We start from the raw sequence: 17,895 nt of genomic DNA on the forward strand, positions 1-17,895 counted from the left end.
TATTACAACAAGTTAAATGGTACAACAATCAATACACGTATGTTAAAACTAGAAATGCATATTTTACGGACATATTTTGAAAACGTTCTCTAAAATTATCTCATTGAAACTTGTTTTAGTAGCTCTCTTTTTTTTTATTTATTTATCATTTTTCTATATTTCCCTTATAAAACAAAAATTTTAATATTCCCTTGGCTTTTAAGAACAAAATGTGATAGGACCTTCTGAATGTTTTCCTTGTAGTGTATCCTCGCGTATCCTTCTCCCCCTGATGCGTTGTTGGGTTCATCCTCGGTCTACTCCTCAACTGAGCTCTGTTTGTTTGTTGTCCTTTTTCCCGTGCCTGTCCTGTGTGTGTTGCCTCATCATCAGACAACCTCACTAAGGCTACCATGATAAACAAATTGTTTTGCCTTCGCCAGGAGCCTTCCGCCTACCCCGAGTCCTTCTCCTTTGTTTCTGCTTTGTTATCGTTGCCGGCGCTGCTCGTTTTGTGCAGCTGTATAAACAAATTAGTTTCCAATTTTATCAAGTTGTCTTGCAGTGGCGATTGGTAGGCTGCAAGCTTTGGGGTTTTTTTTGGGCAATCATAGGCCAATATAGGTAAATTATGACCATTATTTTCTACCTCAGGGAGTTAAATGAAAAGCGCTTTTAAATGAAAAGGTACTTACTAATTAGCCACAATTAAAGTTTCGAATTATTTCCGTATGTCTTGATACAAATATATGTAGCCCATAATTCCCACATAAATGTCAAATACTTGCCCCTATAATTAAATCCTAAAAACTAATAATATCATAGAACTGCAACTATAATGCACTTAAAAAAACAATCTTAACAAGAAGAAAAAACATTTAAAAAAATGTTTTTGGTCTTAGAAGGTCAAAAAAGAAAGTCAAAGAAATTGTGTATTTCGCTTTAACCGCAAAGTCAGGTTTTTGATTACTGTGAAATATTTTCTCTGCATTTTCAGAGAACTGCAACTAGCCAAACTGGCCTTAAATTGACCGGCACTCGGCGAATTATGCACACGTCATATAGCACAATCAAGCGTAACCGCCTCTTCGGCAGACAACCCTATATAGGAGTCCTTCGAGTCCTTACGATCGGCTATATCATTACACGCAATTGCCCCTGCCGCAAGGGTTTTCATATTTGGTCTCACCCCTGTTCTTTTCGCAAAGTACGTTCGGTTTTTGTTATTCGAATTCTAATTAAAAAACCCCAGTGCATTGTTGAGGTAGAGGCAAAGTAGGATCGAAATGCTTATCACACTGCTCACCCTACGTACATATATAGACCTTCCTTTCTCAATGTTGACACCGGGCATTAGGGAAACCCCGAGGAAATCCCATCAAAAACATGCCTCACCGAACCCTGGATTGTGTAAATTTTAATCTCATTTGAAAAGTTTTTTCGAAAGTGCAAAAATTGAAATCAACAATGAAGATAGAGATTTACAAAGGGGTGAGCTCAGCGCTGAGTGGATTCAACTAGGATTAAAACTTTTCAAATATAGCAACTTTTCAGTTCAATTATACATTTCATAAGCTGTATGGGTTGAAACTATTTTTAAATTAACGAATGATTAAGTACGCAGACCTTTATTTATTTAACAACTTTACAAATGAACTATAACAAATTAACTATTTTTTTTAACGAGTTCGAATGTGTATCAAAAAATTTAATGAGTTTAAGCTTAATACGGAAATACTTAAATTGATTTTAATGTCTTTTACATTTTTCTTATTAGTTTTGATGTTTATATAGCTATATTTATTTTAGTTTTAGGATGGGCTTGATATGATTTTTGCAAAAATTTCTTTATATTGATATTCGTTCTGTAGGTTTTTTAATTTTACGCAAGATGTGCAATTTTTCGTCACCAGACCAGCATAAATACAAAATATGAATATACATATTAGTATTTGGCTTTATAAGTTAAAACTTAACAATATGAAGCTCTGTATACTCAAAAGCCTTGTGGTCGATTTGTGGCATGGGAACATCGCCAGGATTTTAGCTTTGAAACCTTCCACATTTGGGCCACCTCTAGGCCCAATTTCTGGGTTTTTTATAAAGGTAGCTGAAGTTAAAATCGTTTAAATCGGATACATTTTGGAAGTTGGGCAAATAATTCCGATTAAAGTTTCGCCTGGGCCATAAGTCGTCCAAAATTTAATATATACTTGCCTGAACCCCAGCCACTTTCCCATGCAACCTCCAAACCACTGCCCACCTGCCACTCCTTGTACATATCGCAGCTGTCCTCAATGGCATCCCTCAACTAACTGTATTTTACCATATCAGGACTTCTAATATATATTTATATGTAGTTCTGTGGAACAGAAAATCACGAAAATTAAAAACTTACAAACGATTAAAAACTTACAAACAAGCCAGCTACAATTCTTCCACTTGCCACTTCGCTTGTGGCGAATCCATCAAATTCGTGCTTAGGCACAAGAATTCCACGTTTAATGACAAATAAATCAAAAGCTGGAAACAAAATTGTATGTGAGTAAGGGTTTTAAACATGATATAACCCCACCTCATCAGCTGCATTTTATAAGTTAAATGCAAATGCAGCCGTTCATTACTGAACATCAGGTGCTGTAACACAATAGTGCAATGCAAATATAAATAACCAATATCTTCAAATGATTTTAAGTGTGAAATTTTAAAATTTCACATTGTTTTTTTACAATTTTGCATATTAATTCAAATTTTCAAGCTAACAGTAAAGCTTCAATTGTTACGAATCATTTGCTTATTTTAAAAACAAGAAACTAAAACTATTTATATTTTTATCCGGTCGAAATTTATTTTATGAATTTATTTATGAATTTCATCAAATTCTAAATTCCTTTACCTAACTATGAGTTAGTCAACGAATGTTAAATTAATTTAAAATTGTATTCCCCGAAATAAACCCAAAGTGAATAGCATTAAGCAAATTTTGGAAATAATTAATCTTTTTAAGTTTTCTCTTATTAATTTGTTTAGTCCTTAATAAATTTATATTTTACCAAAAATTCTTTAACTCCATTAAATCCGTTCAATCAATCAGATTCAAATTTTAAATATTTGCAGCTCTGCATATTCGAAAGACTCTTTGAAACTGGGTTCCATTTTCATTCCACCTAGGGATCCTAGCTCGGAAAAAGACCATTTGTGGACTGTTTGGAATCCCAATTTGTGTCCAATGTTTTTGGAAGTAGGCGCTGTGGCCACCGCAACAACGGCCTCAGGTTTTTCAATCTGCATCTCTTTCGGCAGTTGGGCGAATATCTCAGGTGAAATCTTTCCTTGTGACATGAGACTCGCGGAATCGATGGCATTCTGGCACAAAATGTTTGCCAGGCCGCGTTGCCTAAATTCCGGAAGAGTTCCCATGTATTCCACCTCTACAGTACTATCCACATGGCAATGTTTATTGATATCAAAGCTGGAATCGACATTATCCCACAGCTCGACATATTTAATCATACTTGGACTTTTAATCTGGGCGACAACATCATAATATGAGCTTTTCCTTTTCACGTTCTATTTGAGTGTATTGTTCTTAAGTGATTAAATTAAAAAACTTTAAGTACCTACAAATATTATGTTGGCTATTGCGGCCGCGATTCTCCCGCTTTCCACATGACGAATGGCAAAGGAAATTCCCAATGACAGGATGTGCCTTATCACTTTTCGCAGCTCAGCTATAGCCAATGGTGATTCCTTCAGATTGGTGACAAGACATCCGAATTCATATTTCAGTGAAACGTTGGCCAAAAGCTGAAGGGAGTGTAATTAGCCTTGACCAAAGTTAAAGCCATTATCAAAAACCTACATCTTCCACTTCGTCATACAAGTTTGGAGTTACGCGAAGCATCTGAAACTCGCCATTCAAAATATTGATGCAGTCCTTCATTTTCAAATAAAATCATTAACTCGCCTGGCCTGTAATATAGAGAATCTTAGTATAGGTGTAAATTTAAAGCCCGGTAAACATACAAACTCCAAAAAAAAGTTATGTTTTTGCTTGAACAACCTATTTTTTAACGTTTAACTTTGTCGTTCAACTAAACACAACAACCAGTTCAACATTAATGCGAGCTAAACGGTCATAATTCGTAAAATTATAATTACACAGTTTTCTGGCCTTGCTTACGAATATTTTGCGCCGACAATTAAATTAAATTATAAAAGTAAACTAAAGTAAACAAAAGGTAGTGTGTTTTTTTAATTTATTTTAGACAAAAACGCTCTTGAGAATTCTTTACCCTAACCAAATTAAATATTTTAAATTCCAGTATAAGTAGGTATGCAAAAATCTGCACTTAAATACAAAAAAATAAAAAACAAATTAAATAAGGGGAGCTTTTTATTTAATTTTTGTGATATTTAGTAAAATTGCAAAGTTTTTTGTTTTTAATAGCTAGTTTCGCCGCACCAAAAATATTTTAAAGCAGGTTCTCACCTTGTGGCAAAAAAAAAATTGATTTTTTTTTCTTGGCTTATCGTATAGATATATGTTCCGAAAATGTTCTCAAAAAATTTCAGATCCAAATTTAAAATATTACAAAAGTTACAGGCTCTTACATGGAGCACATGTCGAGCACCGGCCATTGGAAGCAAAAACTTTAAACGCGTTTATCTCGGAACCACGTTTTCGGACCTTACGGAAGTAATTGAAGGCGTTGGGGTTAACCAATCGTCATCAAATTTTTTTTCAAATGTTCCTAATTGTTTCCTTTAACTAATGAACTAGGATTATCCAAAAATATTGAAAACTGTTTAATTGAGAAAATAATTAGTGAGAAAAAAAGCGCGAAAATCGAAATTTTTTTTTAAAAGCTAATAACTTTTGAAATTTTAATTTTTTTTTTCTGATTCTAGTTCATTTTATGCACAGAACTATACACTTTAAGATATTTTTGGTTTTTGTGTGTTCCGATTACTCGTTGTGGCTGAATCACTTTCGTAAGCGGGACACCTTTTTGCCGAAATGTTGCAACTGAGGTACGCCCCCTCCCGCCCCTTTTTTGATTTTTCAATTTTGAAAATTTTTTTCGCAAAATAAATATGTTTTCAAATAAAGTTACAAATTTCAGATTTTTATCTTAAATCGTTTTCTCAAAACAATTTTTTTTTAAAATTTCCATTTTTCGGCCCTACAAGGTGAGAACCTGCCTTAAATAGTATAAGTTGTTACTTCATTCAGATGATTCAGATTCACTAATTTTTGATTACTATTATTAGTTTATTATTTATTATTACTAAAATAAGCTCTTGTTCTAAATACAATACTAAAAGATGAAAAGTCACGACAGACTTATTTTAGAAATTGCCCAAACCAACCATTTTATTTAAACATGAAATCGCATTGTCGACAATTTCATTCGCCTATTGTCTTTTCTGATTTAAATTTAACTGAACCTGTTAATGTGACCGCAGACCGATAGCATCTACTATCGATAGGCTGAAAAAAATCATCAGAATGCTGCGATTTGACTGCCCACAGCCCAATAAAGTAAACGGCATCCTCAAAATGCATGGCGTCGGTGGTGTAATGGTTAGCATAGTTGCCTTCCAAGCAGTTGACCCGGGTTCGATTCCCGGCCGACGCACATATAAATTTTTTGCTCAACTAAATTTATTTTTTTTTTGAATTTTACAATTTGTATATAACATGCTCGCAAAATTTGTGTAGGGGACTTATGCGCTCCTCGAAACGCTTGCCATTAAAATGGAATTCCGAATAGGAGACTGTGTTGAGCACTTTAAAATTTATTGCTTTGCCCACCTTCTGCGAGAAGCTTGAGGTCCAAAGCGCAGTGACAGCATCTGGTTTTTTAGATCGCAGTTCTTGATGAATATCCTCCAGCCCTTTTCCCTCAGCCAGTTCTCTAGTCAGGTCTATGGTGAACTGGGCCAAGGAGCGTCCCAGTCCCAATCGCTCGTGACTCGGTAAAGTGGCCAGAAACATCAGTTCACAGAAGCAGTCCATATTGTACATGGCACACACATCGATCCTTGCGTCCACTTCGATCATAAAGTCCATTAGACGCCTGGCCTGAGGACTTTTGACACTCTCATTGCGGAATTTCAGAAAAAAGTGATCTTCGCCAGGAGGTGGTGAGAACTGTGATTTTAATCGACTTAAGATTTATATAAAATATTATAACAAATGACTGATTTACCTGGATTTTATTAAAGGACACCGACACCACTCGACCAGTTTCCACTTCTTTTACCAACAACGAAACACCGTCCAAAGCCGTTATCCTGCACAACTCACGCAGTTCTAGTCGAGCTTGCTTATTTTCAGGCAAGTTTATTTCGCAAGCAATGCATACCGATTCATTAAGAAAAAAAGATCTGTCGAGAACCTAAAAACAAACAATAATAAAAGAAATTGGCAAAAAAGCGAACTGCGTCGGCCGGGAATCGAACCCGGGTCAACTGCTTGGAAGGCAACTATGCTAACCATTACACCACCGACGCCACGTCTGATGCAATGAGAAAAAACGTTTTTATGTTACATGGAAGCAACCACTTTGAAAATTCCCCTAACAAATTACCAGTGAACTTTAAGCTCTGCTCTTGATCGTCAACTCAAGTCACGTTGGCCCCTAGTTAATTTTTTTTACCTACTAAGCTTAGATCTTGAGAAGGTATCTTCAATTAAACTTACATCAAGCGCCTCTTCCAAATCGGATTCGGTGACACTGCGCACTTCAAATTGTCCTAAAATACAACAATTTTAATTAACAAACAAATTTTGTTGTGTTTTTTGCATCCAAAATACCTACCATCGTGAAGTGTTCCCCAGAGCCTTCCATTCTCTACCCGCATTTCGGATGTCTTATCGGTCAGCTAGCAAACAAATATAGAAACAACCGTGCCTAATGCCGAACTGTTACTGAGCGATACAGGTTTACGACTAGGCAACATATGTAGTAGAATGAAGCTTAAGAATCCGAATACATACTATACACTAAGTGGACCTTATCTAATCTCGTCGGCACGCGAGTTTTATATGGATTAAAAAAACCAACATATGTAACTAAATGTAGTACTGGCTGCGCATGTTTTAGTCCTTGATGGACATTGTATCGGCCGTGCCAAGGAAGAAGTAGTCATCAATTCACTTCTGTATTGGAGAATCCTTTCCTAAAAGCCACTTTATGGCCTTCTCGTTGGCCCTGTTCTTATCGGACACAGCTTTGTCGAAGACAAACAACAAATTACAAATTATAAACTACATTATATTCTCCACCTTTTACAAAATCAAAATTAAATTATTTAAATACAACCTTCTTAACAGCTTATTTGTAAGTTAACTAGTGTAAAAGCAATACTTTTGATTTTGCAAGTTCCGCTAATTTGATTGTGGACACATTATCTCTTCGAATTTAACTTCTGGCTCAATGTTGGCCATCGCTTCCTTGATTTTCCTCCGAGCATCGGATACGTTTTTGTTTCTACGGTTCTTGTAAGTGCGAAATGCCACTCTGATTTCAGCGATATAGTCATCTCTAAAATACCCGTCTCGCTTCAAGGATTCTGCAATGTAAATATGTACATAAGGCGAGGAAAGAGTAAGTCTATAGGAATGATGGTACCATACAAGGCGTTGTTAAAGTTATCAAACTTCTTCAGGGGTATCTTATTGTGAATGCCATCAAAATTGAACTCAACCAAAAACTCGATTGCAAATATCAAATGGAAATGTTTTTTTAGACCACCGGGTCGGAACGTCCCATCGGGTTTTAAAATATCCTTCATTGTTTGGATCTGTACAGTAAAGAATATTATTATTATGGATATTTAAATATAAAGTAATTAGCTACAAACATATAACGATGATTTAATGGGATCATTCATTTCCTCCTCTATAGTTTCTATTTGTTGCAGTTCCACCAAGGGAAATGATTGGGGAAACCAGTCCTCTGACTCAGGGCTCATCATTTGTCGTATGCTGTTTATTGAAATTATTTTTGGTCCGAAAGAATCGCTTGGCTGAGTTATCATCTGGCTAAAAATTAAAAAGAGCAGGTTAATTAAAACCCAGCAGGTTAAATAAACTTTTTAAAAGTTACCGTAAAACCCCCAGCATTTTCCTCTGATTGCGTAAAACCATATCCATTTTTTCATTCAAGATCCTTATTTTTTCTTCAGTAGAGGGCTTAACAAACTCCTTTTTTATCACCTTATAAGGAAACGGACTCGGTTCATTATTTGCAGATCTTTTCTTCATTGTCTCTGAAGCTATTCTGTTATGGCAAGGTAACTGGTTACTTCATCAGTGAGATCTGTGCACCGTATGTTATTGAACCCGGCATCAAAGTTTAGGATTTTGACGTTGTGTAAGTTGGTAACGAATCTTTTAAGTCCCCGGATGTTATCTGGTATAAGTATGTGGGGATTTTACAAGAAGTTTTTATTTATTTTAAAGTTTAGTAACTGTTTAGGATAATAACAGCAGTGTGACCATTAATTGAACGGCTTAATTTACCTGATAGACAGTCCAAATACGAGGGGTATTCCTGTCTGTTGAAATTTTTAAATTAGTGCCGGGTCTTTCTTTCAACTTCGTTTTTCAATTACATTTTTTATTTTTAATAGTATACTTATTTTATTAAATCAAGATTATACACAGAAGCATTAATATTTTACTGTTGAATATTTCAAGAGTTGCCAGACTTACAGACTTTTGTGTTGCTTGCAGCGATGCCTCATCAGCTGATTGCTTATTTCAGAATAAAACATTATACTTTGTTATTGTTCCGAGCGAATCGAAAAACGTTTATCAAGACAGTTTTAAAAAGTGCAATAAAACGATAGATAATTAAAGCTTTAATCGAAATCTCACTTAGCCGCGTTGCTTGGCAACCTAGGCTCAAACAAACGAAATTGGAATCTCTCTCGCAGTTAAAACAGATTCAAGTACTTATTAGCAAAATGTTTATACTAGACAGAATACTGCCGTTTATATTTAGCTATATCAGACCGTTTATCAAGTGGTTCCTGCACGCCTTCACCAGACTCTCGGAACTTCAGAGGATATGCTATGGTGCCAGGGCAGGTGCCAGCCGGACGAGTCAGGTGGAAAGATCCCTGACTTTGTCCAAGAGACCCCAGATAAGGCGGCTTGTACTTGACCTTGATGAGGCGGCTCCATACGTGAACGACTCGGAGCTAATGGAGTTTGGTAAGGCAAAGAATAATTGGCTAAATTATTGATAAAAATATCATTAAATTATAATGAGAGTTTCAAGATTTTAAATGCTAATGCATAACAGGTAATACCCGTGGATATTAATATCTTATTTTTTATACGTTTACAAACAATCGTAAGTTTTCCAAAAAAAATAATATGTATTTTTTAATTGGACAATGCACAGTCAAACATAAAAAGTTGAACAAAATTTGGAGTTCCAATAATGTTTAGATACTCTAACAAAAATAAATTGAAAATTCACAATTATTTTAAATAAGATTAAAATTACCTCACTAACCGTTTCTAACTTAAAATTGATACTTTCAGCTCCTCGTGCTGCCCGTATTGTGATGCAGGCTAAACGCATCAAGAACAATGTACATCCGGACTTTGCCCGACTATTCGGCACCTGTGTAACCAGTATCTGGGGATACCGTCGACTCATGTATCAGCTGGAGCAGCTGCGGGCGGAGCGGTACGACTCGGATAACCTGGTACACGAGCAGAAGTTACTCCGGCTATGGGAACTTTTAATGCCGGAGGCTCCGCTCACTGGACGAGTTAGCAAACAATGGCAGGATATTGGTTTCCAGGGAGACGATCCCAAGACAGACTTTCGAGGAATGGGCATGCTCGGCTTGGAGAACTTGTTATACTTCGCCACCGCCTATAATGACGCCGCCAAGCACGTGCTCCTGCACTCGATGCATCCCACCCTGGGTTACACCTACGCAATCGTGGGCATTAACCTCACCTCGATGGCCTTTAATCTAGTCAAATCGGGAGCCGCCAAAACCCATTTCTACAACCAGGTGGTGCAGCACAGGCAAGACTTTAGCACTGTTGAGGATTTCCATAGGCTATACTGCTACCTGTTCTTCGAGTTTGACCGATTTTGGATGGAGAGCGATCCGCGCAACATTATGGACTTCCGCGAGATTTATCAAGCCTTCGAAATAACAAAACTGGAGGCCTTGCACAACGATAGCACTATTTTTAAGACCAATTTGGTTGTTGAATCCGTCTAAAAATACAGATAAAGATGAATTAGAAAATGTTGTTTAGTTGTTGGATCTGATTAGTTGTCGGCGGTTTTATATCCGGGGAAACCACGTCATTATATTCAATTCGAACGGAATATAACAAATCGAAGTATTATTTATATACAAAAAAAAACAAGAAGTTAACTCTTTGTATAAATGCAGATTTTATGCGTTTATTTGAGAGCAATATATAATGTATATTTGTGTATGTATTTATATATTTTTTAATGCAAGTATGTAAATAGTTAAACTAAGCTTGGAATGTCACATAATAATACTTTAAATTCAAGTCAGAGATTGCCCACTGAGAGAGACTAAATAATAATTTAAATATCACGCAAAAGCATCGAAACTAAACGAAATAAAATCAATAGGAGATTGCACAAGAAAATGTTCTGCCGACTATAGCCTATTTGGTAATGCCATAAGAATGCTCAAGTCAAATCCTGAGGCTCAATAGAGCTTGCAAGCTAGTTTTTGGAGTATCCATATAGATAGTATTCTTTTGCCTAGCGGTAGAACTTGACCTCCGCCTCAACACAGTCCTTGAGCAGTTCGTCCAGCTCGTCGCTGGCGTGGTCCTGCAGTGAGAAGTAGTTGTTCAGCTCGTCCACGCAGGAGCGCTCCAGGCTGCGCAAGTGTTCCAAGGCCGCCGGTTTGCGCTGCGAGTGAAGCTTGTGCAGCAGCGTCAAGTCCGAATCCGCCTGCACTTGAGTCAGCGGAGAGATCCTCGGCTTGGGTGCGAAAACGAACGGCTTGAACACAGACTCGGCGGCGTTGGGCGTTCCAGTAAACCAGTGGCACGAGATGCCCTTGACCGACAGCACCGATACGGTGGCCGCTCGCGAACTGCTCGCATTGCTGGCAGCCCGCAGAGTTTCGAACATATCATGCTGAGTGTAAGTTCCGTCTCCGGCTGGCTTGGGTCCGCACCAATCCTCAGCCGGCGACTGGGCCTCGGCATCGTGGGCAGCGGCAAAACTGGACGCCTCATCTAGTCCCTCGCTTGACTTGTTCACCACTGTGGTCACCGCCAGTCCGCCGGAGGGCAAACGTATGAAGCTGGCCTCCAACTTCTCGGCAGCCCAGACCTTGCCGGCGCAACTCACAAACCAGGCGGCGGCCGCATCACAAGCTACGAAGTTCAGTTTGGAGTTGTCGTGACCGTAGCTGGCCACCAGAGATCCAATGCGGTCTACAGCATCGTCCACGTCTTTGGCCACAGCCAGAGTTACACTACAAAAAAATAAATCGATGAGTTAATACCTGGAAAATCGTAGAACAATTGCTACTACATATTTAAATTTGGGCTTAAACTAAAATAATGGATACAAAAAACGGAAGCATTTGAGAGCGAATTCATCAGTTTATCAGGCATCTGGTAAAGTTGCCCAATGATTTCAATGTTAAATACAAAATGCTTATCTACAAGATTAAAATAATTAACCAATTATGCCATTTGTTATCTAAGAATTATTGAATAAAAAAACTATGTATTTCTAGATTGGAGCAGAACTCGAGCATCACAGTGCTAACTTGTAACGTACCGCACTATATCCGTGCCCAGCAAGCAATCGCTGTCCTTGGCCTCATTTTCACCTGTCGCCCAGGTAAGACCAACTGCCACACCGCGTTCGTTGGCCCCAAAGTCCCCGCCCCAAAGGCCCGGCTGCGGTTTCTGCAATATGACACGCACGGCTTCGCCACTCGTCTCAGCAGAAGCTCCACCGTCAGTCTGCAATGGTAGGCAAAAGGTGAGTCATTGATCAAGCTCCATTTTCAGGAGACTTTACCTTCCCCTCAAGCACTTCGCTGACATCATAAAAGCAAACCTCCGAGGCAACGTTTACACTTTCTTTGTCTTCTGCATTCCGACCAACGATAAGTGTTCCTTCGGCACAGTTTTCGGGCAATACAATGAAGCAATCGGCGTTGGAGGTCATTTTTCCAAGCTTTTCTCGCAGACTTTCTTTAGAAAAACGCGAGGGAGTTGCAAAATTGATTTTTCCCACAGCTGTTTGGAGCACGAGAGTTATTCAACACTGTACGATACTATCCCCACGAACGTAATATCATTTTAGGACGTCTGGCAACGCCGATCCCATATTAAAACTGTAACTAAAAACAGAATTATGTTCAAATATTTTGCCTTTCTTTTTTGAGAAGGCTTACATACACGTAAATTGAAAGCTTCTTTTAACCAATTGCCCAAAAATCCGAAACACTTTTTAAGTCATACCAAATAAACAGTTGGTCCTACCCATCTCTATGAATTTGTTCCGCCTCTAAATAAAAACTCATCGCTAGAAATTTACCCATCGGTCTGGTAACCGAGGATTTTTTTTTGTTTCGGTGTTAAAATGATCCAAAGCCGTTGTTTTTAGAGATCAAATCGTGCACACCTCGGAATTGGATGGTTCTCGCGAAATTTGGCCAATTGGGAAAACATCGCAGCCTTCGAAATCGTTTCACCTAAACTGCATTTGTATACAGAGCAGGTGGTGTTGTCTCCCTCTCGCGCCCGCACTGCTCGCTCCTGATGTGCGAGCGAAACAACAACAAACAAGTTACAAGGTGTGTGGTGTTGTTGTCGTTGTAGTTGTAAATACTCGCGCACACAGCATTGTTGTTGCGCTGGTGGATGGTGTTGTTCAGCGCCTTTTTCGAGTGTTGATTATTTTACTTGCGTGCGTTTGCTACTCGTGGGCGGCTGTAAAGTCTTTGGGGCGCGGAAAAGTGCTGTGAAAACCCAGAAGAAAAGCCATCAAAACGCTTCGAGCCGAAAAGCGTTCTTTCCAACTGCCAAATCGGGTAAAAAAAAATTGAGAAAATCAATATTCTGTGAGGGTGTTGCGGCCAATAAGAAACCGCTGCGTGAAAATAACAAGAAAGTCTAAAGAATTTCAAGTTTTTGGTGGACCGCTCCCTGAAAAAAAGAGATATTTTATGTTTTTGTTGTGCGTCGCTTGACCACTTGGACCGCGCGCCTTTTTCCCCGCCGTGAAACTAGTTTTTTATTTGGTAGCGCACCGCTGATGACGTTTTAAAGCCCTGCTGGCCTGTGAAATTAAAGCAATTGCCCATAAAAATCAATAAATTCAAGCCACGGGTGTATACACACAATTTGGTGGAAATTTAACCAGTGCTTTAAGAGGCGAGTTGCGGAAACTGGGAGAAACCACCCTCCAGTCCCCAAAAACTCCCCCGAAGGATGTTTTAAATGGGGTATATTTATATGTACACCCGCCCACATTTCACCCCCCAAAAACGCGCCCCCTTTTCCGGCATTTCGTGTACATACACGTAGCATCTCCCCGCGTGCGTGTGTATGTATCTGTTCTGTCTGAGTATATGTGTTTTGTGTCGAAAGTGCATTGCTCTTCATTACAAAAGCAACGTGCAGAGCGGCCCCGTTTCATGTGGCTAAGTGTGTGTGCTTTTACACCGTTAAGTTAAGAGAACTCCAGCCATCGCGCAGTTGGCAACACGCTGGCTGCGTTTTTCGGCAGTTGGCAACACGCTGACCCAATAACGGTATATCAGACCCGCACTCACCCCTCCCGCTTCCGTACACAGAAGCTTATGCATGAATGGAACAGAAACAACACCCGCATGCCGTTATTATTATTATTATTGTTGTGTGTGAAATCTCCGCAAATGCCGCGACCCACATATTTGCTCTCACTCGCACAGTGGGACCAAATTTCCCCCTCAATTGGAGTCAGAGTACGGCTGCATTTTCCTGTTTTATTTTTGGTAGCCCATTTTATTCAAGTTCAATGAACCAGCCCACGGAATGCCGCGTGTAAAAGTATGTGTTGTGCGTCGCCTGTTTTGTGAACGTAACATGAATTTTGGTTTGGCCTTTATGACCGTTATTTATCACATTTGGCATTTCAATATTCGGTAGCATCGCCGTTTATGTTTACAACCAGCTTTGTTTAAATTATTCGAAATAAACATTCGCTTTATTTATTTAACATCGGCGAAATTACCTTGACATTGAGACATTGTGTTTGTGCGAGTGTGCGTGTAAATGTTTTGCGAATGGAGCCCAATTGCCATCTCACTCGCTCTCGCAGAGCAGGCTAAATTGTAAATACCAGTGCACAATTAAGTAATTCTTCAAAAGGCAGGTGCATGTTTTTGCTGTTATGAATAGCGAGTGCGAATGACCTTGTCAATTGACACCTGCATTGATAGCTGAATATCATCGATAACGAGAAAGGCCGGAACCTTTATCTCAAGATCGTTGCTTATTCGTGTGCTAAATACTTCTTGGTATTGGGAAGTCCTTCCTGATGTTAAAATACCAAAGTACCCTTTAAGAAAATTATTTAACACTAATAAAGCCGTTTATATTAATGTCAGTTCCGTAAGAAGTGAATAACCAAATGAATTAGTAATTTTTACCAGATTCTTATGAGTGTACATCCAGGTATTTGCCAACCTAATAATTACTTAATGACTATACATATGTCCCATCGTCTGTACGTACGTTATCCCCTTACAAGTTTAAAAATAGGTGAATATACATACATACATACATACATACATTCACAAATTACACTGTGCGACAAAAAAATGGCATAGATATTTTTGTGCATAATTTATGCATTTTAACCGAAAACAATCAAAAAAGTAACTTAAACAAACATTTCGTTAAATTTTGTCGCACAGTGTTATCACACCTAAGATATGTATGTACTCAGATTTATTTTAATTGACTGATGATTGTATAAAAGAAATCATAATTATTGTCATATTTACTATACATGTGTATTTATAGTAGTTAAGTTTTTCTGCATCGAGTACAACGCTCGCCAATAAAAAAATAACATAATTGGGCAGTTCTATACTTTTGATAGATTAAACCAAAAAAATGCTTATGTATTTTTATATTATTGTATAATAATATGTATTTTTATTTGTTTAATTCCCTATGTCCGATTTACTGAACATCTTGTTTAAATGGTCTCCAGTTCTTGAGTATCATGATGTATTGAATCTATTATAAAATGACTCATAATTAAAAATCTCAAATTCATCGATGGTAAAGAACTTATTTAATATATTTCTATATTTACAGTTCCAACAAAATTCCGTCTTCATTTAATCCAAAACTGGAGCTAGACTCCAGCAAAGACGACACCATTCACTCCACAAGCTTAAACAAGAAACTGGTCAAGATTAAAAAGTTTAAGTTGGACGATATGAAGGAGATGGTGGGCGGCTGTTGCGTTTGTTCGGACGAGCGGGGGTGGCCGGAGAACCCGCTCGTCTACTGCGACGGCCAAAACTGTTCGGTGGCAGTGCACCAGGCGTGCTACGGCATTGTCACGGTGCCCACGGGCAACTGGTACTGCAGAAAGTGCGAGTCCCAGGAGCGGACTTCCCGAGTCCGGTGCGAACTGTGTCCATCGCGGGACGGAGCCCTCAAGAAGACCGATAATAGCAGCTGGGCCCATGTTGTGTGTGCCCTGTATATCCCAGAGGTGCGGTTCGGGAACGTGACCACCATGGAGCCCATCATATTGTCGTTAATACCTCCGGAGCGGTACTCAAAAAGTAGGTACCCCTTTACATAATCCTAAAAAGCTACTGAATTTTACTAATTGATGTTAAAATAACTTAAAAGTGTTTTACTGGTTTAAGTGAGTTCATTACGTTCATGAAACTCTTAATTTAAATATGAAAACCTCAAAGAAGTAATTGGCTCTGAGGTTTTAGAAAATCTATTACTATGACAATAAATTGAATTGTTCATTAGTGCAAATTACGTAAGTCATTTAATTTAGTCAGTTAGTAGCAATTCAGAAACTAAGGGCATTTTTCAAACCATTCTAACCAGATCTATTACTTTTTCAGCTTGCTATATTTGCCAGGAGATTGGCAAACCGAATCGTGCTAATGTCGGCGCCTGTATGCAGTGCAACAAATCGAACTGCAAGCAGCAATTCCATGTCACCTGCGCCCAGAGCCTTGGGTTGCTCTGCGAGGAGGCAGGGAACTATCTGGATAATGTGAAATACTGCGGCTATTGCCAGCACCATTACAGCAAACTGGTGCGTATGTGTGGGATAGCATTCATGATTTTTCCGTTCAATTTATTGATACTTTGCAGAAAAAGGGCGGCAACGTCAAAACTATACCGCCATATAAACCCATTCAACATGACACCTCTTCCGATTCGTGTTCGTCGCCCGAGAAGGAGATTGATTCTACCATGAACTCCGCGTCGACGTCGGCCACAAGCATTAAGATCACAAGTAGCAGTGCAAGTGGCGGAGGCAGCAGCAGTGGCTTGAACGCCAGCTCTAGTGTGGGCATCTCCGGGGGAAGCGGCAGTGGAAGTGGCGTCTCATCGTCCTCCAAGCAACGCAAGAGCAATGCGTCCGGGAAATCGTCGAGCAGCAGTAGCAGTAGCTCATCATCCTCGACGGGAGTGTCGGCCAACCCGTCCTCTAGTTCTGCACACTCAGGCGGTGCCAGCAGTGTTGGAGCCGGGAGTAGTTTACTACCAGGCGGTAGTAATACCATCGGCAATATTAGCAGTAATTTAGGCAATAACCTGTCAAGCGGCAGTGGATCCGCCAGCAGTGCTGGCAATGCGGCGAGTGGGAGCTCCAGTGGAGGAAATCTACCAGCTTCGGGCAGTGGTGCCACACATACGGCGGCCAGTCAATCGTCGGCAGCAGCCACAACAAAATCATCGGCGAGTAGTTCAAGCAGTAGTAGCAGCAGCTACAAGGATAAACATAGCAAGAGCCTAAGCAAATCCACCTCTAGCAAAGATAAGGATGGAAAAGATAACGGTAGCAATTCGGCAAACAATAGTTTCTCGAATTCATCAGCGTCATCAACATCTTCCAACTCCTCGTCGTCACGAGAGAAGTCCTCCTCGAAGCTTTCGAAGAGCAAAGATTCCATTCAAGTACCGAGTGCCACCAGCAGCACAAGCACAACCAGCAGTATCAGCACGCAGCCCAGTTCGTCCACTTTAACAGCTAGCAGTGGATTGAGCGGAACCGGAACCCATGTCAGCAGTTCAGCTTCCAGCGGAAATAACACTAACGCCTCAACAACCAATGAGCACTCGAACCACGCTCATAATTTGAGCACAAATGGAGCAGGAGGCGGAAACGCAGCCGGAAAACAGCAATCCTCTAGTAATCTGGCTAATCAGCATCTCAGTACCAGCAGTTCCGGCTTGGGATCAGAGCTAAGACCGGGAAGCACCACCTCAAGCTCGGTATTGAGCGATTCCTCCGGCTTCGGAAGTAATTCAAATTCAGAAAGAGATAGTTTGACCGGCGCTGGATCGTCGGCAAGCAACCTGTCTGGAACAATGGGTCCTGGCATGGGTGGCGTATCCTCCAGTGCTGCCACGAATCTGAGCACAAACAAGGGAGGCTCTTCGTCATCGGCGACAAGCAATCTCACCTCAACGAACCTTTCTTCGGGAAGCTCCTCAACCTCGACATCGAAAAAGCGAAAGGCAGACTCTGCCAAGTCCAGCGGCAGTATTTCCAATGCAGCCTCCTCTCTGGACGAGAACAATAGGTGGGGATCGAGAATCGCAAAGAAAAGGTCTTTTACAAATTACATTTTTCAAAATTTTGTAGTTAAATAGAT

General features: G+C 39.6%; 6 protein-coding genes, 1 long non-coding RNA gene and 2 other non-coding genes across 21 annotated transcripts in view; 3 read left to right on the top strand and 6 right to left on the bottom strand.

Moving 5' to 3' along the window:
• Positions 1 to 1,591: 1,591 nt before the first annotated feature.
• LOC108098299 lies at positions 1,592 to 2,625 on the bottom strand. 2 transcript variants are annotated; one of them, XR_001771832.1, is made up of 3 exons: positions 2,555 to 2,625; positions 2,396 to 2,502; positions 1,592 to 2,318 (listed from the first exon to the last, which is right to left on the bottom strand). It is a non-coding gene; the product is annotated as an uncharacterized LOC108098299 (long non-coding RNA). The 2 variants fall into 2 exon arrangements; XR_001771831.1 differs by having other exon boundaries at positions 1,592 to 2,341.
• A 416-nt stretch (positions 2,626 to 3,041) lies between these two features.
• Positions 3,042 to 4,067, bottom strand: LOC108098308. 3 transcript variants are annotated; one of them, XM_017201124.2, is made up of 4 exons: positions 4,006 to 4,067; positions 3,842 to 3,951; positions 3,604 to 3,786; positions 3,042 to 3,549 (listed from the first exon to the last, which is right to left on the bottom strand). In XM_017201124.2, the coding sequence occupies exons 2-4, from the start codon at positions 3,920 to 3,922 to the stop codon at positions 3,076 to 3,078; spliced, it is 738 nt and encodes a 245-aa protein (XP_017056613.1). In that variant the 5' UTR covers positions 3,923 to 3,951; positions 4,006 to 4,067; the 3' UTR covers positions 3,042 to 3,075. The 3 variants fall into 3 exon arrangements, with proteins under 3 accessions (XP_017056613.1, XP_017056622.1, XP_017056630.1); XM_017201141.2 differs by having other exon boundaries at positions 3,477 to 3,538; XM_017201133.1 differs by lacking the exons at positions 3,842 to 3,951; positions 4,006 to 4,067 and having other exon boundaries at positions 3,042 to 3,538; positions 3,604 to 3,691.
• A 1,482-nt stretch (positions 4,068 to 5,549) lies between these two features.
• Trnag-ucc lies at positions 5,550 to 5,621 on the top strand. The gene has a single exon. It is a non-coding gene; the product is annotated as a tRNA-Gly (tRNA).
• Positions 5,622 to 5,629: 8 nt separating this feature from the next.
• On the bottom strand, positions 5,630 to 6,949 carry LOC108098595. The gene is made up of 4 exons (XM_017201657.2): positions 6,807 to 6,949; positions 6,689 to 6,741; positions 6,195 to 6,383; positions 5,630 to 6,136 (listed from the first exon to the last, which is right to left on the bottom strand). The coding sequence occupies exons 1-4, from the start codon at positions 6,847 to 6,849 to the stop codon at positions 5,666 to 5,668; spliced, it is 756 nt and encodes a 251-aa protein (XP_017057146.1). The 5' UTR covers positions 6,850 to 6,949; the 3' UTR covers positions 5,630 to 5,665.
• On the bottom strand, positions 6,427 to 6,498 carry Trnag-ucc. Its single transcript has one exon. It is a non-coding gene; the product is annotated as a tRNA-Gly (tRNA).
• A 292-nt stretch (positions 6,950 to 7,241) lies between the features above and the next one.
• LOC108098603 lies at positions 7,242 to 8,488 on the bottom strand. Of its 2 annotated transcripts, none has more exons than XM_017201677.1 (4): positions 8,097 to 8,488; positions 7,852 to 8,032; positions 7,625 to 7,791; positions 7,242 to 7,560 (listed from the first exon to the last, which is right to left on the bottom strand). In XM_017201677.1, the coding sequence occupies exons 1-4, from the start codon at positions 8,252 to 8,254 to the stop codon at positions 7,533 to 7,535; spliced, it is 534 nt and encodes a 177-aa protein (XP_017057166.1). In that variant the 5' UTR covers positions 8,255 to 8,488; the 3' UTR covers positions 7,242 to 7,532. The 2 variants fall into 2 exon arrangements, with proteins under 2 accessions (XP_017057166.1, XP_017057158.1); XM_017201669.1 differs by having other exon boundaries at positions 7,620 to 7,791.
• A 243-nt stretch (positions 8,489 to 8,731) lies between these two features.
• LOC108098429 (ELMO domain-containing protein 2) lies at positions 8,732 to 10,272 on the top strand. Its single transcript, XM_017201324.1, has 2 exons — positions 8,732 to 9,208; positions 9,545 to 10,272. The coding sequence occupies exons 1-2, from the start codon at positions 8,959 to 8,961 to the stop codon at positions 10,243 to 10,245; spliced, it is 951 nt and encodes a 316-aa protein (XP_017056813.1). The 5' UTR covers positions 8,732 to 8,958; the 3' UTR covers positions 10,246 to 10,272.
• A 133-nt stretch (positions 10,273 to 10,405) lies between these two features.
• Positions 10,406 to 12,304, bottom strand: LOC108098417 (secernin-3). The gene is made up of 3 exons (XM_017201314.1): positions 12,054 to 12,304; positions 11,808 to 11,995; positions 10,406 to 11,496 (listed from the first exon to the last, which is right to left on the bottom strand). Exons 1-3 carry the CDS (start codon positions 12,201 to 12,203, stop codon positions 10,770 to 10,772), a joined length of 1,065 nt encoding a protein of 354 aa, XP_017056803.1. The 5' UTR covers positions 12,204 to 12,304; the 3' UTR covers positions 10,406 to 10,769.
• A 236-nt stretch (positions 12,305 to 12,540) lies between these two features.
• LOC108098325 (protein AF-10) overlaps positions 12,541 to 17,895 on the top strand; it is a 31,928-nt gene continuing 26,573 nt past the window's right edge. For 2 of the 9 annotated variants that reach the window (XM_017201188.2, XM_017201197.2), the window contains exons 1-4: positions 12,542 to 12,834; positions 15,350 to 15,828; positions 16,129 to 16,325; positions 16,385 to 17,850. In XM_017201188.2, coding sequence (XP_017056677.1) covers positions 12,800 to 12,834; positions 15,350 to 15,828; positions 16,129 to 16,325; positions 16,385 to 17,850 — 2,177 coding nt within the window. In that variant the 5' untranslated portion in view covers positions 12,542 to 12,799. Of the gene's footprint in view, positions 12,835 to 12,873; positions 13,072 to 15,349; positions 15,829 to 16,128; positions 16,326 to 16,384; positions 17,851 to 17,895 lie in introns of those variants that run through there. The other 7 variants (XM_017201153.2, XM_017201163.2, XM_017201171.2 and 4 more) reach the window with 7 other exon arrangements.

This window comes from Drosophila ficusphila, unplaced genomic scaffold, assembly GCF_018152265.1.
Source record: "Drosophila ficusphila isolate 14025-0441.05 unplaced genomic scaffold, ASM1815226v1 contig_791, whole genome shotgun sequence".
NCBI classification, from domain to species: Eukaryota; Metazoa; Arthropoda; class Insecta; order Diptera; family Drosophilidae; genus Drosophila; species Drosophila ficusphila.